General features: G+C 39.6%; 1 protein-coding gene across 1 annotated transcript in view; it reads right to left on the minus strand.

Moving 5' to 3' along the window:
* Window positions 1–203: 203 nt before the first annotated feature.
* The window catches only part of NEBL (nebulette), a 362,472-nt gene continuing 338,249 nt past the window's right edge, over window positions 204–24,426 (minus strand). Inside the window, exons 6-7 of the mRNA XM_046011516.1 lie at window positions 7,453–7,559; window positions 204–5,570 (exon numbers count right to left, since the gene is read on the minus strand). Coding sequence (XP_045867472.1) covers window positions 5,394–5,570; window positions 7,453–7,559 — 284 coding nt within the window. The 3' untranslated portion in view covers window positions 204–5,393. The remainder of the gene's footprint in view (window positions 5,571–7,452; window positions 7,560–24,426) is intronic.

The raw sequence follows: 24,426 nt of genomic DNA on the forward strand, positions 1-24,426 counted from the left end.
TGAAAGAGCGTAGTATTGTTATCATTTAAAACTAAGTTTATTTGGGGGAAAAGACACATTTTGAATGACTCACTAATGGAAGGGCATCGGGGCCTCCAATGTGATTTATTGTGCATTGTCATGATAAACCTTGTCCCCGGGGCACCGTCAATGACCCCAGCTCCAAGGAACCAAGGTGAGAACCAAGACATAGAACCATTTTGTTATATCCTGCATTTATTTAAGCAAACCGAATGTGTAGAGATAGGAAAATTAGAGCATTATAACATTTTACAAATACAGAAAGAAGACACCGAATAATAATATCCTGAAGAAAGTGCGTCCGAACACAGCTGGATCACAGGAGGACACTTGCAGTGACCACAATGAAGCCACAGCCGACACGTCCATCTCTCATTCTTGCTCTGACATCATTCAAGTAGATTTAATAGATAACTTGGCGATTTGCTTTTAAACAAATAATAATACTAATGATTATAGTAGCCTTGAAGGGTTTGTGAGTGACTATACTATACATACATGATGCTAGGCTTAAGGTTTATTCCAATGCCGCTGTACATTATGCGGGGGGGGGAATAATGTCTTATTACACAATTACTGTGACATCCACTAAAATGTGAACTAGTTTGCATAGGTTAGTCCTTTGGGCAGCACGATGTTGCTCTAGTCCACCAAGGCTTAAAGATTCACAGTGTAGAGGAAAGAACACATGAATTAAAGCATTTCTACTAAAATATATTTTAATAGCTGGTGTTAATTTGCATAACAAAAGCCAAATTATAGTGATAACATCATATCGTTCTATAAGCCCCTTCATTTTAAAACCATGAAGTGTTTCCATTAAAAACTGTATGCTCTCAAAGTTAGTACAGTCTTGCAAATTCGTCAACCACAATTCTACATTTTTGAAGCAGACAGAAGCCAAGCTGCGCAGTGACTCAATTTTGTATTCTTATCACAAGTCAAAGGCCAATGTTTCTGCCCCGTGCCCACAACACACTTGGTGCCACTTCTCAGTGCTCAGCCATTCATCGTGTGGACACGTGTGTGGACACGTGTGTGGAAGAAAGGGACTAGCATGCAGCTTTCTTCCTTCAAAGTCAATCATTCTTAACAGCAACTGGATTACAAAGAAGTAGACACTATGCCAACTGGGTACCATGTGTCAAACGCAAAAAGCCTATGGGATTCCATGAATATATGCAAGTAATATGGACATCCGGGGAGATATCTGCCCAGGGATCCTTCCAGGCTAGTGGATTCCAGTAGTCTAAGCATCATGAAATGATGGCCACAGAAACATCATACAATATCTTGGTTTTTTGTTATTATTTTTGTTTTTGATCATCAGTAGTTGACAGTCAGTTGCCTGGAAAGGACCCTAATGGGCGTGGAATACTTCAGAAAGAGACTTTCCTTTTAGCATTCTTAACTTACTTTACATAGCTTCTTACTTAACTAAAGCTTTCTCACCTCTGTGTCTCATTACCCAAAACACCCACGCTCTAGCCACTTTTAGATTATCAGAAGCAAATAGCTAAGGTCTAATAGAAATTTATGAAGTGAATTTCATGTTGTGTAATGAATTCAGCCTCATAACATAATTCTTCTATCTTACAGTAGGTATTTTAAGTCGCAAACCTAAAGTTAATATTTATGCATCCTGACTATATATAAAATCCACCAAGAACTTTTCAGAAATAGATGGGAAAGGTCAGTATTTTCTAAAGTTCTACACCTTTAGAAGTAAAAATACAATCTGCTATCACCTTTCATATCTGTCAGGAGCATCACATTCCCCACAACAAAAATACCAATCATGTATAATAAAATATTACTATAGAATAGACAAGAAGCTTGGTTGCTTGGTTCTCATTCCAAGACCATCATGGATAAACAAGGGTATTCAAAAAGGCACCTTTTTTTTTTTAAATATATCTCTATTATAATTTTGGTATAAACTATATCCACTTTATATAAGGATGCGTTATTAAAGGGTCACACCCATTTTCTTTATCTTTTCATTAAAAACATTTCACTGGAGGTGAACACACCCCAAAAGAGATGCACCTCTTGAACTTCACTGTTCTAGAAAAGTCTGTTTCCCCACCTCCCAGACTGTTGTCAAGCCCAACCGGGAAAGGACAAGGGAGGAAAGACTGGGGTCAACTTGCCCAAATGGCATCTTCGTCATCTTCAGTGGTGAACCTAGTGACAAGAGAGGGGCTGGTCTAATCTCATCCAGGTTCATACAAGGTGCCTGTAGAAATTGTGCTTGCAAATTCCTGTGTGGTCTCTGGAGGTGGGGAAGCCTGGGACGAGGCAGGGGTGGCGAGGGGATCTGACAACCCGATAAGTATTTCAAACTGGGCTACGCTGTGGGTGTATAAACAAGAATAAGAAGACATGAAGAACTCGTTTTGTCACAGGTTAGAAATAGGAAGCTTTCCTAGAGCACGAGAATTAGTAAAAACGCTGACTACAAAAACATACAACGAAAGTCATCTGTTCTGCTGCTCTGCTTCTCTCAGGAGAGAGATGATCCACATAGAGCTTTGTTTTCAGAACCTTATAAGGACGTATCAACCTGCTCCATGTGCTTTAATCAGGCCTGAGAATGCATCTTGTTCAGAGAATCAGGTGCATCCTCTCTGTGCTTGGACATTTCACAGTCTTTAGCTTGATTTCTAAAAAATAGATTTTTTTTTTTTACACCCTTCTTGAGCAGTTAGTGTTATTTATGTGTGAGATGCATGTCGCCAAATTGAGGGGAGGGGAGCCATGTGCAAAGTGGAAAAACTGTTCAAGAACATAGTTTTGAAAAATAATGCTGTAAAAATAGCGCTTTGGTATTATACATGTATGTTTCCAATATTTCTGCTGAGATGCCCAAGATCCTGACAAGCGTTAGTAACAGTGACAACAAATAACTGCTCTCTGGTTAAATTCTGAGCAGACCTTAATTCCTAGATGCTGGAAGGAGAAACATGTCGCTACGCAAAACACTATGCGAAGCTTAAAATTTTAGAATTATTCCCCTAATAATTATAGACTTCTACATTTCATGAATCTGATTTTGAAATTAGTAGATGAGAAAGACAATGGAACCACCAACTGCTATTTTATGGGACTTTCCCCCAATTAAAAGTATCGTTTCAAATCCATTTCCTTGGAGCTTCCTATAAATGTACTATTTCTCAAAAATTGTACCCATCCTACATTTAGTCTGCAAATTTAATCAACAACTACTCTTTTTCCTAATCACACAAAAAAAGTGGTCTGGGTGAAACATAAATATTTGCTTAATGATACCATAAAATTGAGTAAGTTTATTGCCCCAGTTTTAATGCACAGAATTTTTTTTTTTTTTTTTTTTTTTGCAAAAATGTTGCAAGTTCAGCTTGCCTTTGTTGGTTCGTGGACAAGACATCTAAACAGATAGGGGTTAATTTAATCATGACTGTCCATTCCAGTACCAGAAAATCAGTCCCCCTGGGTATGTAGGAATCTGTAACAACCCCTCAAAAAATTCTCTGGTCTTCTACCTGAATTTCTCTCCTCTCTTTCTGTGTGAGCTTCTGTAGATGCAGCTTGAGTGTGATAAAGCTTACTTGTTCTTTGAGCCAGAGAACATGAAACTCTAGAATTTCAAAAAGGAGGTGCTAACTTTCCACAAGCATCAGTGAATTCGCATTTGTTTCTGGACTCCTAAACACTTCCGTAAAAGATATTTTATAAGATATTTCTTTAATTTCTTTCCCTATGTTACATAAAGGAGATAGCCTCAAGATCGATACATTTTATCACATTTTAACTTTGCTTTGGCCTCTTCATCACAACTCAGGAGGCAGGCCCTCCAGGAATGCTACCCTGCTGAGGTCCAAATACATCAGAAAAACACAGAGTGGCTGATGGACGTTAATTTCTCCAGCCACCTTGACTGCGGACTACAGGCCAATCATCACCACGGGCCAGCAAGGCTGCAGCTCTGCGGTGAACCCAGGAAGTGCCTGCAGGGTCTTCCATTTGAAATTCAAGTTAGGACAACAATTTCTTTTTCAGTGAACAACCTCTTGGGCCTTGATCTAAAATCTCTGCTGGCATTTTCATCTCCCCTCCCCCACCCAATATGGGTTAGAAAGTAGAAAAGACATCTTTCCATTAACTGGTTTCAGTGGCTGGACTTCCATTCCTGAATGTAAATAGCATTTTCCAGAAAAACAAAAACAAAAACAAAAAAACCACACACGCGCAAAAACCTGATCATCTCTCTGCGGAGTGGGTGACGTTTTGCTCACTGGTTGTGTCTCTCGCACACTTTGTAGTCTTTGGCTCCTATTAAGTTAGCTTTACTTTTAAATCGACAGCGGCATTATGTTAAAGAAAGCTGCTCAGTAAACACCTAAATCACTTATTTGCTAGAGTAGGCGTCTATTTCCTAAAGGTGTAAATCCTTCGAAACTAGAGTGCAAGGCAGCAGGAGAATCTCAAGCAACTTTTCAAAAACATGTTTTTCTGATGAGCTGGCTACTAGACGGGAGGGCTAGTAGGTTATCAGCCGCACTTGTTGCTTTAATAACGGGGATGGGCAGTGCAGCTGCCTATGTTACAGAAGCTTGAACCTACGTGACATGCAACAGGGTCAAAGCCCTTAGGGAAATAATAGAGATGACCTTCAACCTTTGCAGAGTAGCTGTGACGTTATTTGGTCCTGACATTCTATGGAGTCAAGCGTTGACTTGGGCCCACAGAATGTACATGAAGAATAGGATACGCCTTGGTACAAATGAGAAACAAAGAGACCCAAGTCAGTCTAGGGAACAAGGAAATGTCTTTGTCTGGGAGAAGTTTCTAGGTCCCGAAGGCCACCAGTCAATATAATTTTAACCAAACTGCCGTTCTGCCACTCCTGACATTTATTACATTAGGCAATTTTCACTTGAATTGGAAATTCCCTAATGACTCAAAAGCTAAATGGTTTTTAAATTATTGGCTGTGTTACTGAATTATAAGAATTGGCTTCTGGTGATTCCAAACTGACAGCTAATAAGTTTCATAGACTTGTTACGTGTAAGGGACAATCAACATCTCTATTAAAGTCTACAAAAATACATTTCTCAGAAGTGTTCGATAGCCAATCAAAGGAAACCATTAACCCAATTAGCAGCACCGGGCCTCCAGACCTTAAGGTTTTGTGTACAGGAATTACTGAAAATGCTGCTGTTCTGAGCCCAGAAGTCAGTCCTTTTTCCTGGTACCTATGTGTCTCATTGTCAAAGTAAAGATAGATTATTGTAAAATAACGGCCAGTTTGTCTTAAAAGTATCTTCTATCTTTTAAAAAGATTGGGTTTAGTATACATTAGAATAAAGCTCAAAGACAAGGAGGGATAATTAATTAACAAACTCAATGTAATTGGCTGGGAGCATCCCTGTTTTCCCAGTTCTCTGCACCGTGCCATACATCCAGCCGTCGTCGATGGGCTGCACGTTGACGATGTAGTCACCGTCCCTGAAGGAGACCTCATCTTCGTCTTGGGCACTGTAATCATACATGGCTCGGTAGGTCCTCTGAGAAAGGAAAGAGGGGATCACATGATGGAGACCAAATAGTTGTGGCCACAAATGCCAATCATGACAGACCAGCTCACACAAAATGAAGTAAGTATGAGCAATGTTCCCAAGTGTATTTCTTTCTGGAGATCTCCAAACCAGAGCCTAGCATTTGACCTCAGTTGCATGCATCTCAAGTTTACCAGGCTAGCAAAAAGGGTAATGTTTGGGGGCCCAGAATGGCGATCAAGGAAGCCTGTAGATACAATAACTAGCCCATGAAAAAGTAAGCTTTGCAGCAGTAAAGGCAACTTCTCCCAGCTTCAGTTAACCCTTTAGATTATATAGATTCTCCCCTATTCCACATTCTTCAGAGAAAAAAACTGCCCTAGGGACAGACAGAGCCAAGTCACCACCAAGTCCCTGTCATGGGCCCCTGGCAGAGGAAATGAATTTTTCTTAATTAGAAACAAAGAATTTTTGCTTTCTCTTAAAAATACATGTATATAAAAGAAAAATACATAATACACTCATTTTGTAGGTTTTGGAATCACAGTGATAGACGTTTAGTATCTAAATGTTCTGAATATTGAGGGACACATAACTGAATCCTTGTTACAATGAGGAAATTATTCACTTCCTAACTTCAAACTATACTGACGCTTTGTAGCTGTGGTAATCAGAACACTCTGAGAGTAACATAAGAACACAGACCTATGAGACAGAACAGAGACCCCAGCAATAAACCCATGCATGTTTGGTCAATTAATTTATGACAAAGGAGCCAAGAACACATAGTGGAGGAAAGGACAGTCTCTTCAATAAATGGTGCTGGGAAAAATGGAAAAAAGGGAAACTTATTTTCAAAAGAGTGAAACTGGACAACTATCTTATCAGTACACAAAAATTAACCCAAAATAAATTAAAGACTTGAATGTAAGACCTTAAAAAAATCAAACTCCTAAGGGGGAAATATATATATATATTTATTTATGCAGTAAGCTCCCTGACATTGGTCTTGCAAATGATTATTTGGATTTGACACCAAAAGCAAAAATAACCTTGTGCGACCACATCAAATTGAAAAGTTTCTGTACAGCAAAGGCAACCACCAACAAAATGAACCTACCCACTGGGAGAAAATATTGGCACATGACGGGTCCGACAAGGGGTTCATAGCCAGAATATACGTTGAGTTTTACCATACTTGTTTTCATTAAAGACCAAGAATTTAGTTAATATTAGCATCAGACAGTCTCAAATTTAAGTGAATCCATGAGCTGAGGAAACTGGCGGAGGCAAGAAGAACTTTAGAGCAGTTAAGGACTGACAACTACTTAGAAGGACCATCTCTTTCTCCGTGCTCAGGCTAAGGCTTCTGTGTGAGACAGAGGTTTGGAGAAACAATTTCAGCATGAAATGCCCATTGAGCAAGATGACCTAGAGCACTGCTTCCGAACTTCACGTTCAATGAATGAATCTGTAAGCCCTTCAAGATTTCTGGTAGAAGGATTTAAAGACTTATGTTGGCCATGTCATTTGGGGGTTAGCGGCCATTTTGATTACTGTCAAAATTGGTTAATGTGACCAGATATTTGTACTTTTAGACCTGAAGGAAGATGACAGTTTTGGTTAAAACCAATCATGAAGTAACAACTAGGATATCGTTCTGAGAGAGTCTTTGTAAGTTTTGCTCTTTACACATGTTCACAACATGCCTTCCTTTCTCGGTGGTTTACCTCTGTAAGTCTTCTGCTTTCTTCAAAGGGGTACAAAGAGCAAAATGTTGACATTTATCCCTTATGTGAAAATAGACACTATTCAATGCAAGTCTGTTCCACATGTGTTTCTGTTTTTGGAGATAAAATGGGAAGAGGAGACACTTCGAATTGATACTTACTAGATTTGGTGAGTGCTGCATTGACCTCATAGATGAGAGGCTGGTCTGGTGCATGTACCCATAGCCTTGGGAATGGCTTTGCTGGTAGGCTCCAGGAAGAACAGGTGCTGTACATGAACACACACACACACAAAGATTCCTCAAAGCAAGCCTCAAAATACCCCTCCCGAGCCCTCAAGGGGCCTCATGCTCTTCTACACTCTTCTGAAAGAAGATGCCGTGTTCAGTGCCGTGCGAAATTTGGATAGTGATGTTTTAAGTGATCTCTAGGTTAGTATAAATTTCAGCAATTAAGGACATATACAGGAAATCAGTTTAACATGCAGTTAAATATATTAGAAATAGTTGTAATTCTCTACTGCAGAGGCTCTGTTCAAACAGCACAAGTACAAAACAAGAATTTACCATCACCTTTTAACAAAATCACCTTTTTACTGAGCTATGTAATCCTCCCAGACATTTTCTAAGATACAAATAAGAATTTTTTAAAAAATTGCATTAGATCGACCAACCAAGAACAGAGTATAAATGTTTTCACAGAATACTCATATAACAGATGCACTCAATATTTCAAGACATATCGCTAAATATTATCTTTACAAAAATGGTAAATATAGCATATAGTTAGCAACTTATGTTTGTTAAGCAATTAATAATGAGTCTATACCCCAAAAGAAAACTTTATTTAGAGATATATATATTCTCCATTTTATCTTGGCTGTAAGTCAAAACTAAGTCATCTAAATATGTGACAAAAGCCTAAAAAACCAAACCATGTAAAGAATTTCATAAACAGCCTTTACATCAAAAGAAAAGAAAGAAAAGTAGTACCAAAACAGTGTTCACTCATTTTGTGCTATTCTCACCACTAAATATGACAATCAAAAGACACAGTTCCTGTTTTGAAGAACACCCAATTTTAGAGAAACCAACACAGAAACTAGATAAAAACCCCACAAAATCAGTAGATGTATGCTTGGGTGTGTGTTTCTCTCTAAGTAAATGTAAGTACTTATAAACAGGAGCAAGGAGCTGGCTGTAAATGAGAGGATTTTAGTAGCACACTCTTCATTGGGTTTTGAATACTCACATGAGACATTAGTAAAACTTGTATGATATAATTTCCATAAAAATCCACAACATGTTGCCAGTGTTGTTCAATCAGGTTGAGCATTAATTAATCTAGGTTGATTTATGTAGGACAGTTTTTATAATAAAAGAATAAAGCAGATATAATTCTGGGGTACTATGAGTAATTAATATTTTTTAACTGGTATATTCATTCTAATGATATATGAGAACATTAAACTTTAAAGAAGTTTAATCATCAGAAAATTACAAATCATAAATGTGTTCTCCAGATGATAATGGTATTAGGTTGAATAGGAATTTTTTAAAAGTTCTTGAATTAATTTATATTGCAATGCTGTTAGAAGTCATGTTTATTTAAAGTCTAGATGTGGCATCAAAGAGAAAGCACTGAGATCTTCACTTGGACTGTGTTACATTCTAAAGTTATTGTAAGTGTTAAATATAAAATACTTCAGAAAACAGCACTTTTTAACATTATCAACTCCATTTAAATATTTAATGCCAAGAGATATCAGGAATATTGTCAAAATTCACTCATGAAGCAAAAATAACGAAATCTCTAAAAATATCTAAGCCCACTTAGTTAGCTGAGGAACAGAGCCATTTCTGTGTGTTGCAAGCATGAACAATTCATTTCTTCCCTCCTTCAGTTCTCAGCAAATATTGACTGAGTGAGTTAATGTGTGCACAGGGCTTACTACACTTCCCGTCACTTAGCCTCCATAAATCTTAGCAACTGTCACTGTCCACTATGTTCAAGGCATGCCAGGCATCAAAGGAAAGGGGTGACGGAAACAACTGCCCTTCTGGAGCAGTAATGATCCCGGACATCAGTCCCTTCCCCAGCTGAAGAAATGGCTCTGAATACTCAGTTAAATATGTAAGTTGCTTTTAGTAAGTTAAATATGTAAGTCAAGGACTCCAGACTGGGTTTTCACCATGTAAACAAGTCATTGCTTCATTAATTATTATTTTAATCTACTTATAAATTCTAAAGGTTAAATTTTAAAACCTCATAAATCTACCTAAACACTGAACTTTTCATCCTTCATTACACTATCAAACTGTGACCTTCACATTTTGATGTACAGAGTTAAGCACAGCCCTCTTAAAATATTTGGGGGGAAAAACTATCAGGAAAAGACAATGATGAAAATATTTTTAAACATGCTATCTTGTATGCCGTGATGTGTTGATGTGTACATGGTCCGTCTGTGGTCATCATCCCAGTACTGACAATTTGAGAATGTTATTGAACAGCGTTCTCTAATTTTGGCTTTTTAGAAACCAAGTATATTCATACTCGTTCAGCTTCTCAGATCTGACCTTCAAAGAGCTCCTGTACGGTCAAATACAGTAGGAAAAGAAAGCGATGTATTTTCCCTAAATCTGTGTAGGTTGGAGAGAGCAGGAAAGAGTTTAGAAGGAGGAACACTGGGGTAAATATAATCTATCTCATTCTTAGTTTTCTTCTCATGCCTTTATTGACTATTTTCATTTCTCTCTTCAACTGCATTGCTTAATGCATGTTCCTTCAGGGCTATCAAACTTTGTTATCTACCTTATACCTGACACAATATAAGAGTTTTTAGGAAGCTCCTATTAGAGCTATGAGAAACATAACTAAGAGCCCAGAGGAATCAACTTACTAAAAGCAAATGCCAATTTTACGAAAAGGCAGGCATTGCCTTTTTTTTGTTTTGTTTTGCTATTTGATTTCTTTTTTGTGATGTGTAGGCAAAATAAGCAATGGTAAGTTTAAAACAATGGCTTTGGAAATTGGGTTTATTAAGAATTTGAATGAAAGATAGCCATTCCATGTGAGTATGCTATTTCTTCCATGAAAATAACGGAACCCAAAAGGTTTTGCCAAAGCAAGATGTTAAGCTAATTTTGCAACTAACAAGGACTTCTTATCACAGAAAAACACATTATGCCCTCTTCCTTAAAACAGTGGTCAGATTCCACCAACACTGATACAGATGGATGGTGGTTCCATGATGGTTTTCCAATAGGAGAGTCCTGAGGTTGAGAGTTTTTTTTCTTGTAATAGCCTAAAAGCCATAGAACAATAGCTTTAGGGTCTACCTGGGTGGCTCAGACAGTTAAGCGTCCAACTGTCAGTTTCAGCTAAGGTCATGATCTCGTCATGGTCATGAGATAGAGTCCCACACTGGGCTCCATGCTGAGCGTGGAGCCTATCTGAGATTCTCTCTCCTCTCTCCCTCTGCCCGCCTCACTCCCCACTCATGTGTATTTGCTCCCTCTCTTATCTCTCCAAAAAAATTTTTTAATTAAAAAAAAAACAATAATACCTTTCATTATCCTAAGGCAATAACAAAACACACAAGTGTGACTCAATTTTTATTTCACATTGGTAAGATTTACTGACAGGAGATCTGGAAACTCACTAAAGCTCTAGGGATTTAAGGTTCTATTTGGAATGTCCCATAGTATTTATAAAACCCAAATCTCTCTTTTGGTGCACAAAAAAGTTCTTCCACAAGGAGCCAATAGTAATATTTTCTATTTAATGCTTCTCCTTACAACGAATGGAGATAAAACCAAGATAGAGAAGTAAGTAGACACGAAGATCATAAAACAGAAGGTGAAAATGGAAGAAGAAACATTTTTTTGGAGGCTTCATAAATCTGAAACTGGAAAAGTAAGGAAATATGTGTAAACATGCACAGTAGAGTAAATGAACAATAATAAAGGAGAAAAAATTCTCAAAAAGAAGCACACCTACTGTGGGGAATGCCCTTGGGGTAGATAAAAGAAGAGGAGGATTATGGAAGTATCTTCGGTGTGCACAGTGCATCCCACATTGCCATGTCATTGCTAGAAAAACTCTCTAAAACAGGTATCATTCCCACTTTAGAGAATAAAATACAGAGGCTCGGAGATTAAGCAGGAAAGCAGCAGAGCAATGGTCTCTGCACAGAAGGAACACCAGGATAAAGGTCTGATGTCCTACAAAATGAAGTGGAGGTTTTGAAAGCCTCACAATGACAACAGCGTCATAGTAGATGGCCAAACTCCAAAGGCAAAAATAGAAATAAAAGTAGAGCCTTATTGATGTCTTAGCCCATTAGGGTTGGTATAAAAAAAAAAAAAAAAAAATACCACAGGCTGGGCAGCTGATGCAACACATTGTTTCTCATTGTTCTAGAGATGAGGAAGTCCAAGATCAAGACGCTGGCAGATTCAGTGTCTGCTGAGGGTCCATTTCCTGGCTCATAGATACACGGCTTCCTTTTCCCAAGTCCTTAAATGGCAGGCAGGGATGAGGGAGCTCTCTGGGATCTCTTTTATAAGGGCACTAAATCCACCCTCTTGACCCCATCACCTCCCAAAGGCCACATCTCCTAATATCGTCACCCTGAGGTTCAGGAATTTGATATGTGAATTTGGGAGGGACACAAGCATTCAGTCTGTAACAATTAGCTAACTACAGATGTAACACAAACAGAGAAAATAATTTGGGGGTTTTTCTCAGAGGCTTGCTTTTTTTTTTTTTTTTAAATCAGAATAAGGAAAAAATGACCCTTCAGGAGCTTTCCAATAAAGAATATAGGATGCAATGACATTACTGTCATATTTTTTTAACAGTTGACTACAGTTTTATCAGCTAATGGGGGTCAAAAAACTTAATGAGCTGTGGAATGTTTTGTGTGTGTGTGTTTCGGTTTTTTTGTTCGTTTTTGTTTTTTAAAGACAAAGAATCTTGATTTGGACAATCACAGGGGAATTGCTAAAATGAATGAAGACATGACTATAAATGAGAAAGTATAAAGATACTGCTGGTAGCGAAATAAATATTAAATAATGAGCTAAACCCTTATTAGTTCTCATCGAGGCCATGAGCAAAGTGGTTGAGCTAACTGGTCATCAGATAGGCCCATGATGTGGGCCTTTTTGTTCAAATAGCTCTTTCAGGTGCCATCAAGGGTTCCAAATCAGAGCCTCAGTTTCTCAAGGCACCTGATTCTCTCCACAATCCCCAAGTGGGTACTGAACCCACATTCATGCCAAATACAGCAGTAAGATGATTTTTTTTTTTAATCTGATAAAATTCTGAGCACAATAGAAAGTTCTCCTTCACTGCAGAAGACAAAAACAAGCCAGATTGCCTCCAGGTTTTAGTTTGTTGGTTTTTAATTATAAGCTGTGAAGAGACAAGTGCCTAAGAAACCAGCTTGCTGCATAATAAACCAAGAATAAACAGACTTTATCATAAAAATGAGATAATCTACAATTGAGTTGAAACCACCAAGTTCTAAAGACATGCATAATCATCACTGCCATAAAAACAAGTGCTCAAACTTTGGAAATCATATGTAAAAATAAAATCAATCATTACTGTTTCATATGTTAAATTTTCAGTTCTTGCAAGGGCCAGAAGTTGTGGGAAGGAAAAGGGAACTGAGACAGGGAGAGTCGATTACTTCCTGGGTTTCCACTCAGGCTGCATATGGAACTCACCTGGGATCTTTTAAAACTATGGTATGTCCAGGTCCCCTAGACCAATTAAATCAGAATCTCTGGGGTGGGAGTGGGGGGGGACTGACCATCGGTGTCTTATTTTTGAAGGCTTCCAAGTGACTAAAATGAGCAGCCACGGCAAAGAACCACTAGTTACTGTCAGCTTCCTTCTCCCCAACCCGACACAAACCCTCTACAAATGTAGAGGCTCATGTGACCCTATATATGTTATTCCCAAATTCCCACTCTCCCCCTGAAATGGACTGAATAGTTGTGTTCCACCTCCCCAGCTCCCCAAAAACTCATCCGCTGAAATCCAAACCTCCAAGAAGATGTTATAGGGAGGTGCGGCCTTTGGGAGGTGATTAGGTCATGAGAATGAAGCTCTATGAATGGGATTAGTGGCCTCACAAGAAGCCAGAGAGCTAGCTAGCTCTGTTTCCATCAGGTGGAGACAAAGACAGAGAAGAGAGCCGTCTGCAACCTGGGAAGAGGACCCTCTCCAGACTCAACCATGCTGACACCCCAGTCTCAGACCTCCAGCCTCCAGAACCATGAGAAATCAATTTCTGTTGTTAGTCTGCTATCTACTCTATCGTGTTCTGTCATAGCTGCAGGAAGGGGCTAAAACACGTATCTCCCCCATGACCTGTTTTTATTTGCAGAGGCAAATGTTTAACCCTGAACTGGAGAAGCAACCAGGGATTATGGGAAGAAATCTTGGGGCGAGGAAGCTCACTGGAGAATCATTCAGCCACTAACATGCAGCACTCAGGGCAAGGCAAGCGCTGTGAAGCACCGTCCAAGGAGGGCAGACCAGGGGAAGCCGACCCCACTTCCTGGGGGCCGACCAGGAAGTTTCAACCAGACCTGGTTACCATCTCAGAGGGAAGGCGGGGATTGGGAGTGTGCAGCCAAAAAAATGTCCTCACAGATTCAAAAATTATCCCTCAAGCCAATGCTAGTTTCCTAACAATTTTCTCCAATTATACCCCAATACCATCTTTATTTTCATTTTCTATTAGATGAATGCTATTACTACAATTGCAACCCTCCTTTGAGAAAATTCAAAACATGTGCAAGTATTTCATCACCTGTATGTGTCCCAGTGAAACTTAGCGGGGAGAGATGCATCACAGGACTCTGTTTTCCAAGGAATATCAAATATGAACACAATGCCATTTAAATAAATGGGATCTTACAAGTAGGAGGACGACTTCGGTTTGCTCAGGACTCCCTCAGTTGCAGCAAAGGAAGTTCTGCTGTCTGGGAGCCCCTTGGTCTCAGGCCAGTCAGCACAGCTTGTCCCCCTACTTACAACATGCCAGGCACTGTGTGTAGCGTGTCGCGTGCATTAGCTGGAGAAACCATCACCATTTTACACGTGGCAAAGTGCCCATTTTACAGATGGAGAATCTGAAGTTTACAGGGATTTAGTAACTCAGTAAAAATTATCAGAGCCCCATGGAGTTAGTGTTTACATGCCAACAGTCTGACTCTAGAACCCAAACGCTTGACCATATGAACCAAAATGATATGGAAGAAATGACAAGACAGAATAAGATCAGTTTGCAAAGGAACACTGTGAGGTCAGAATTGTGAAAGAGAGCTCTGGGGTCTGGGGAGCAGAGGAGCTTCTAGCATTGAGGCCTCTATGTGAAGTCAGACCCCGTTGACCACTCGCTCCTGCAGCGGGCAGACCAGAGTGAGAGGAAGGGAAAGGCAGGAGAAGAAAGGTTGAATGCGTGGAGAGGTGTGTGGGGCAGCTTTATTCTGCTCACAGAGGTGACTCTTGCTCTCACTGACTTCTCTGTGGTACACTTGGGGGTACAAACGCCACCGGAAGCTTAGGTGTTTGTGGTTGATGAGGAATGCTAGAACATCTCGGAAGAAATTATAGTGAGAAGGAGGCATTTGTTTTGGAAAAGCCAGCTCAAATCATAGGGAATAGCATTATTTCTGAACCAATGGCTTTCAGATTTCTTTTAAGGGTCATTTTGGCATCTGATAAGTTTCTGGAGTGTGTGTGTGTGTGTGTGTGTGTGTGTGTGTGTGTGTTTCTTCTTCCCTTTGTCAATAGTATCCTATTTTAGCCCGAAAAACGTCATTCGGTCACCTTATTCTGTATGAATAGTTTCAAGTCTGTGCTCAAGCCCCACCTCCTAATATGACTTCAACACTCTCCCACTGAGCGAGGAAGACCCCATCATGATGCCACCTGACAATTTTCAAAATCTTTCTGTAGGACACAGGCTGCAAAATGGTATTTCCCCAAGTCAGCATCAGAATAGTGACAAGCTCTACAGACATGCTAAGAATTTACTTGCAAACATAATTAAGTCCAGAAGATTGTTTAACCATTTTTTCTCTGAATTTAAATAATAGATTTATAATGTTGTGTTAGTCAAATATAAATCAGATGTAAAAGATTCCTAATTACCTATTAAGTATAAAAGGAAGCATGTAGGTTATAAGCTTTTCAAAACTATGCCTATGTGAATTACACCTGACCATTTCATTTATATATTTGGCTTAGTTGCCCCCAACTAAAAATTTCTAAAATATTGTTTTGGGGCTCTGCTGTTCCTAAATATAAAAAAAAAAAGAAACACAAAATTAGTTATTTTTAAATGATCAGCCAGTTAAACTTAGTCTCACAAGCCCAGAAAAGCAGTGCATTTTCATTTCAAAACTATCTGGTTTTTCTCTAGAAAAAATGTCTGTGAGTGTTCTCTGGCAGAAGTAAACCAAGACATACTGTGGTTTGAACAGAACTAGAGAGATTTAGAGTTAAGAATATCTGCTATTTTGCTTCAGAATAATGTAGCCAATTTACACTTACATTTTGATTTAAATATCAACTTGTGTATTTTTCCCTCAGATTTGTTTTTCATATTTTAGCTATCTAATCCAGGATAAACTCCCCAACTTGTAACTATAACAGAAACCACAGATATAAGTAGGATTGTCACTGAGAGAAAAGGAAATAATTTCTGCCCCAAATTATAGTCTTCAATATCATGTTCTCATGGCACAAAATCAATGAGATATGTAACTGCTCATACACATATATGCTGTGTCCCAAAATAAAACAAAAATGAAAATAAAGAAATAAAGGAATGCACAGTATGGAGATAGATATATATATATAAATATATATATATATATATGATATCTGTAGTTTTCTGACAAGAAAGAAATAATTTGGGGCAGTTCCTCGATAAGATGAAAACAATAAAGAATTTAAGGATAACAGGGACACAGGATACTGTTTCCATTAGGTAAATCACAGTGCTGAATCTAGCTTTTGCACACAAACTATGCCATGACTATAAAGTCAGCTCATAGCAAATCCCAGTTTTCCTCAGTGAACACTACCACCAATATTGTGTGAGTCAATCTCATTTAGAAAGATTCATTATTCAAGTACAATGAAAGGAAGTCTCATTATGCCATTGTAGAGGATATTTATAAATACTTGTCAGATAAACATATATAACACTGTTTTTCGTAGCATATTTTTAAAGACTTAAAAACAGACTGTGCATTTGGTTTATACTTGCGCTGATCAACTCTAATACTGACTCGTAGGAAATAATGACCAATCCACGAGTCGTTCCCAGATACCATTTTACATAAGATGCCTTTGGTGACAAGCCACACCAAATATCACATGTAGACACATCTCGATAATGGTAATACTTGTGAATGAGCAAGCACACTTTTTTCGACCAATAGACACATATGAAATGGAACCAGTGTGTCCCTGACATGATTTGAAGATACGGAAACGAGTGTAAAAGATTGTCCGGCTCTCCTAGAACACAAGCTTCAGTTTATATGGCATGGCTGGGGCTGAGCCAATAGGCAGGTGTAAAAGTTACAGTTGGGTAAGGAGATGAGCAACAGGTCACTGGAATCAAAGGCACACAGTGTTAAAGACATGAAGACAGGATCCAGGTAAGAGCCCAACGGGCCGGTAAATAAGTTCACTAAACGTGGGTTGGGTACATGGTAGTAGACAGAGTTCAAAAACCGGAATGTCTGAAGAATGTGGCATGGGCGGATTAGGAATATTTCTGGGACAGGATTAGGCACTAAGGAGTAGGGAATCTGGCCACAAGAGGGAAACCACACAACAATGAGCGGGGACAACAGCAGATAACGACCAAACAAAACGCAGAAACTCAGTCCAGCACCCAGCTGCAGCAGCCCATGGAAATCTAAAATCAGGATCCAATCCCCATGACCTCCTAGCCTGGGGCCTGGGGTGGAGGGATGTGGGGAACCTGGATGAAACAGGAAGTGGGGGAGAGCAAGGAAATTCATGACTACAAAGGTAACATTATGACTGTTTTATATCTAAGACAGATACATAAATAACACATGTATACTCAGTTTACTACCCAATCTGGACATTAAATTTGATCCATACAAACCAAAAAGGACTATTTCCATTTTCATTACTAATGTTCACCAATATGGAAAAGCTACTCTCTCCCTCTCCGCGTGCGTCACTGTACCATTTTCAAGGCTCTTCTAAAGTTTCCCCTTGGACACATATGCTGTGGGCCCCATCTATCTCCTTCCTGATGATCAAACCTTCTCTTTTCCCCAATCAGCTCAGCTTCGCAGGAAATATACTTTTAATGTTTTATTGTTTGCTACTTTAAGTGTCAGATGTTTCTCCTTCAGACACATATGGAACCCTTTGATTTAATTTTGGCAAATCAATGAAAGACACATGTGCATCTCAGAACAAGTGCTTTTCATTAGTATTTGATCCTTTTCCCAACTTCACACTCAGAAAAGGACACTTAGGACGTTTCTTTCATTCCCAGTCTAATGATACCAGGAATAGGAGTTTCTCTAAGGACTTCGAATTCGGTCAGAATCCTGATCCTTTTTCTTGGGGGTGCAACAGGACTAACTAAAAGTTCCTAACAGCATGCAGGGTGTGCTTTCCTGTAGGCTGCTTCTACAGGCACTAGCTCAAAAGCTAAGTATGATCGTGTACTTGGCAGCTCTTCCATTATAAAGGACTCATTTATTTTCCTACGGACTACTTTCATCACAGAAATTTATCTCCGAAATTTGTCACAGAAGTATCCCAGTCATCAATTCTTTAAATCTTCCTACACTTCAGTGTGGACACTTAAAACAACATTTTTTGATGGATATCACACATTTCTCGAAATTCAGATTGGAAACAACGCTCAAATACAGTAGGGAAGTGGTACAACTGAAAGTTTCTTGTTGAAGGTATTTCCTTTGCAGAAGTCAGGCTAGGAAAGGACTGGATTTTTTCAGAGGGTTATGCCTGCTGATCAGTAACCAGAAAAACAAAGTACTGGTCCCAAGAGAAATACTGGTACATTTAGATTAAATGAAGGCCAAGAGTTCAAAATCAGGAGTGCATTTCCTAGTTGGTCGTTCCGGTTATCTAATTTTAAAACCACGCTCACCATTAAAAAACCAGTGATGCTGAATTTGGGGCAGAATGCCATCTGTAAATCATAAAACATAAATCCTCAATGGGCAGAGAGAATCAACAGAAAAATTAATGCACATACTGAGCAAAGGATTGTGACTTTAAGGACACTGTTCATATTAAAGGAGATTTCAAAACGCTGCTGGTTGGATGCAAATCCATCACTTTTCAAATATACTAAGAATTTATTATTGTGCCTGTACTTGATATTTCTGTTCTCAATTTAATGGTAAATTGAGATTTTAATGATGCCTGTTATCCTTAGGAATTAAGGATACATTCTGTGGACTTCACTATGTCTAGGAAAGAGATGATTTGTCCTCTCATTTTGTCTCCTCCCACTCACCATTTCTTCGTGGAGCATTCCCCAACCTGAGTTAGGTACTGGAAAGAGAGCTAAAAGGCATGTTCATTCTCTGCCACTGTGGAGTTCATGATCAAACAGTAAACTAGAGTACATTGAGACAGACGCCATACAAGGTATGAATGTCAGAATTCTGAAGGGCACTTTCACTTTATTAAGTCCCTACTAAGGACAGTTGTCACAAGTGAAATAAAACACTGAAATGAGAAGTATTTGTATGAGAACAGAAGTGGTAAGGTGGGAATACTTTACTGATTGCTTGGTTAGGAAAGTTCAGTGCCAACTCCGGCTTTGTAATAAACATGGGCTACAATGTTACGCTTCAGTGATATATCTTACCTTCCTGCTTTTTAAAGAAACTATAATAAGCCTTACTTTTGCACTGTTACCCTCAACCCAACTGGCTCTAATTAAGAGTCTAATTAAGAGTCTTAATAAAGACTAACACCAAGTTTTAATGATTTAGCACATGTAGCGAAGCTATTTCTTTGTATTTCAGACTTTAATTTGAATATATTTATGTATCAACAATATTTATTAAGTGTTTTGTAAGTACTGTCCAAGATACTAGTCATAAAATTCAGGACAAAGCAGGCAGAAAAATTCTGTTCTAATAGAGTTTATATTCTGGGAGAGCCATAATTAATTAATACATAATGAAATATCAGGTAGAAAAAAGAGTAACAGATGTATATCCAGAAGTGGAATTGCTGGGTAGTTCTATTTTTAATTTTTTGAGGAACCTCTATACTGTTTTCCATGGTGGCTGCATAATTCTGCATTCCCACCAATAGTGTAAAGGGTTCCACTTTTTCCACATCCTTGCCAACATTTATCTTTTGTGTTTTTTTGAGGGATTTTTTTTTTTGGATACCAGCCAAACTAAGAGATAAGAGGTCATATCTCACTGTGATTTTGATCCTGGTTCACTGTAGCACTATTCAAAATAGCCAAGATATAACTACAGCCCGAGTGGCCATTGACAGGTGAATGGGTAAAGAAAATGATACAGACATACAATGGAATATTATTCAGTTTTAAAAAAGAAAGAAATCCTATCCTTTATGACAACATGGATGAACCTAGAGGACATTACACGAAGTGAAATAAGTGAAATAAATAATTTTCACTAAGTGAAATAAGCCAACAGTAGGACAAATACCTCATGATTCTATTAATATGAGATGTCTAAAACAGTTAAACTCGTAGAACAGAGAACAGAATGGCAGTTGCCAAGGGCAGAGGGAGGGGAAAATGGGAAATTGTTGCTCAATGGGTATAAAGTTTGAATTATGCTAAATGAATGGGTTCTAGAGATCTATTGTACAACACTATTCCTGCGGTTAACAATACTCTACTCTGTACTGTAAAAGATGTTAAGAGGCTAGCTCCCATGTTAAGTGTTCTTATCACTCACATACACACACACACACACACAAAAGGAAAGTTTTCAAGGTGGTGGACAAGGTCAGTGCCTTGCTTGTGGTGATGGTATCATGGGTCTATGCGTATGTCCAAACCCATCAAAATTTGGACATCAGGTACAAATTTTGTATGTCAACTATGCTTCAGTAAATCTTAAAAAAAGAGTTAGAGAAAAATAAAGCAGGGTAAAGGAATAGGGAGTTGTATGAGGGTTGAGGTCTCTTTAGGTTGAGAGGTCAAGGAAAGCATTTCTGATTAGTTGAGATTTAATCAGAGACCTGGAGAAAGGGAGGCCAGCCACGAAGCATCAGTGAGTGTTGTAGGCAAAGAACCATGGCGAGAGAAGGCCTAACGTGCTGAAACGGCCAGACGGCCCCGGGTGGCTGCAGCAAATAGACTGGGAGAAGATGAAACTGGAGACATGACCAAGAGCCACACCATATAGCACCTTGTAGCCCGTGGCTCTTGAGTTTCAGCTGAAGCGTGAGTGGAACCATTAGAGAATTTTGAGCAAGGGCATGATGAGAGCTGATGCAGGTTTTTAAAGGATCACTGGCAGTCCGGCCAAGGCCAGATCAAAGAGGGCGCGAATGGAATGACCAAGACCAGGAGCCTATTTCTGAGCTCTTAAAGAGATGGGATGGGATTTGGTCGGGGGATCCCTGGACCTGGTGAGGAGAGGCTGGACTGAGGACAGCTCCGTCGTGAACAGGGCCAATGGGCGTACAAATGGCTTGAATGTAAAGTGTGAGAGAAGAAAGGCGACAAGGATGCCCCTGGTTTGTTGGTATGTTTTTCTGAATGACTGTGTCATCAGCTGCGATGGTGAACAGAGACAAGAACAGATGTTTGTTTGTGTGTGTGTTCGTTTGGGAGGACAGGAAATAAGACACTGGTTCTGACATGAGATTTGAGCTGCCTATCCAACACCCAGCCGTGGGCTCCTTTGTCTGGAGTCTGGAAGTCCTGAGAGTAAGAAGGGGCTGTGATCTTGACATTCCTGCTCTTCTATATCAGTGATGAATGTCAGCTATGAGAAACATTGTGACACTTGAAATAAAAACCAACAATGCTGTCTCTGCACCACGAGCGCCTCTGCAAGACTGCTTAGAAGGCCTTCTGGTCACGTGGAGCCCATGGAGTCTGTTCTCTTGGCAGAATCTAAATCAGCCAGTGCAGACGAGATCCTGATCCAGACAAGCTCCCAGAGTGGGTTAAACTTCCAAGTCAGAGACCCAGTGACCTACCAGCCTCAGGAACCGGTGCTCTCTGCAGCCTCTAAATCTCCCGCAGGACAGGAGCCCACGCAGTGTGCCCAGAAAGGAGATTTCGGTTGCACCCTGTCTGCAGAGACTGGCTTGGCCCTCCCCATGCTCTGCTCTGGTCTTCAGCCTCTTTCCTCGACACAAGCCGCTGGGCTTCCGATACGCCAGAACACAGCGAGTGTCCAATGTGCTGTGTTCTGTCATCTGCTGATTTTCTGCCAAAAACACTTCTCTCCCATTCCGCACCCGGCTAACTCCGACTCCAGGTGTCACTCCACATGGCACCTTCCTGAGCGCAATGGGTTAATGCAGCCAGCCCTCCCACCAGAAGGTGAGTTCTTCAAGGCCAGTAACTATATCTTTATTTTCTCTGTTTCTAGTGTCTCATGCGTCGGGGAGATAAGTTTTTGGTGAATGAACAGATGGCATTATGGGTGCTTTTAAAACACCCATAGATTTCGGGTACTCAGCTCCCTACTTGGCGCATCACCCTCTCGGTCCACCTCCAGGCAATCGACTGAGAGTTCCAGAAGGTGCTAAAGCATCTCCCTCAACCTAACCTCTGTTGAGGACATGGTGCCTGGGCTGGAACGCTATAAGCACCGCCCTGCAGGAATAGTCACTGAATTCAGAACCTTCATTTTTCATCGGTGAAGGCAGGACTAGGTCATCCCCATCAGATTCCTTCGCAACAAAATGGAAAAGTTCATAGGGTTGGAAAACCACCAATGTCTGTCTTAAAAAGTGCATCTGCTTTTCCTTCCCCATCGCCCTCCCTTAGCCTCTCGGCTCCAGAGGGAATCAGAAAACACAAAATACACAAAAAACACAAAAACCACAAAAGCCAAATGGAACTCCAGCTCAAACTGAGAAGGGCAAAAACCCTGGGCAAGGTTGCAAACACAAATACTAGCAACACAGACCACCGTGAGTTTGGGGCAGCAGAAGAAATCTCTGTACCAGAAGGCAAAAAGATGTTGCAGGCAAGTGGCCTGAAGACAAACACAAAGATCAAAGAAAAATCTCACAGTGAAATAAGCAAGAAGCGTCAGGAGAATTGCCAGTCACAGAACCGTGTGTCAAGTGAAAATGAGTTAACCTAATCTGATACCAAAAGGCAATAAAGATAATTTCAAATAATACTATTCAAGAATCAAAACAAAATTAGATCAAGTTTAAATAAAAGCCTCTTTTATTGAATCAAAGTAACACAGTAGAGATGTAAAATGAAAATCCTTTGGTAACTTAATACCTTGGAAAGTCGATGGAAGAGTAAGAAAGTCCAAAATAATCACATAAGAAAATGAAAATATTCAGCAATCAAAGCAAGAGGGAGAGAATATCATGAGAAACACATAATGGAAACAATGATACAAACTTAAAGGAGAGGGCCTCTATGTTAAGGCTCATGAAAACCAAATGTGAGCAATGAAAACAGGGTACTTTTGCCTCAAGGAAAGGAACCAATTGTTTGACGCTTTGTCCCAAAAATCAGAATTTCCTCTGACTCATAGGAAGGACCTTAAAGCATAACTCGCCTAACTGCCCAGCCATTTGATTCACAAAGTACAACAGATTATCTTTAAAACAGAAACACATTCTCACACATAGAGAAGTGAGAGGGAAACAAAAAAAAAGTTTGTTTAAACTGATGGTACTTAGCTTAGGAGAACGTAAAATCTCTTAGAGAGTTCTTATTCTATAGACTTCTGGTTACAGATGCGCCTTGGAACGTCAGGTGGCCTCCAGAGAACTCAGGCCACGTGGGCGAGAGCAAGGGTAAAGTCCACACTCTTGCCCTGTGGCCCGGCGCTGTGTCCTCTGCAATGCAACGTGGACACACACACACACACCCTCCACGACAGGGAGAGAACCCACTATTACAGGGCCTCTCTCTGGGACTTAGTGCATTCCATCATATAAAATCCTAATCTAGATCTTTAAAAAAATCAACAAAATCTGGACCCAAAAAATGGCATTTCTGAATACTTACATTTTCTTTTTTTCTTCATATTACCACTAACAAGTATGGTTTTAAAATTCTTTTCAATTTCTAGAATGGTATTTATTTTTTTTTTAATTATTTTATTTATTTGACAGAGAAATCACAAGTAGGCAGAGAGGCAGGCAGAGAGAGAGAGAAGAGGAAGCAGGCTCCCGCGGAGCGGAGAACCCGATGCGGGGCTCGATCCCAGGACCCTGAGATCATGACCTGAGCTGAAGGCAGAGGCTTTAACCCACTGAGCCATCCAGGCGCCCCTAGAATGGTATTTAAAGCAACACTCAAGACACTAAAGGGTTTCATCAAATAGCCATCAAGATCATAGAAGTTTCTTCCTTCTGTGGAGTCAATCAGCACCTCTTTACCAGGGCCCAGCATAGTACACATTTCAAAGGGGACCCTAAATTTCAAAGTAACCAAAAAGTCATGGAGACTACTCCTTCCCTCCCCCATCAGGAAAACAAAACACAACACAACACTGGGAATGTTTCCATTTTAGGGTTTTGGTGTTTTTTTTTTCTTTCAGCTATGCTTTAATGTCCTTGAAACATATCAAAACATCATCCAAACAAAAATGGAAGAATTTTTTAAAACGCCTTCCACAGTAGACTTGTATTTTAAAAAATAATTATGCTATATATACTTATAGATGCAGTTCTAGTTTTTAAGCTCTAAGTTCGTTGTACACCTGAAACTAATACCATGTTATAGGTCGATTATACCATCTTATAGGTCGATTATACCTCCATTAAAAAAAAATGAGCAGAAAAAAATATTAATTTGGCCATTTTGTGCATTCACCAAATACTTGCTGAGCGTTAATTTTAAGGGCTGGAGAGAGATCGGTGAA

This window comes from Meles meles, chromosome 7 (assembly GCF_922984935.1).
Source record: "Meles meles chromosome 7, mMelMel3.1 paternal haplotype, whole genome shotgun sequence".
NCBI lineage: Eukaryota > Metazoa > Chordata > Mammalia > Carnivora > Mustelidae > Meles > Meles meles.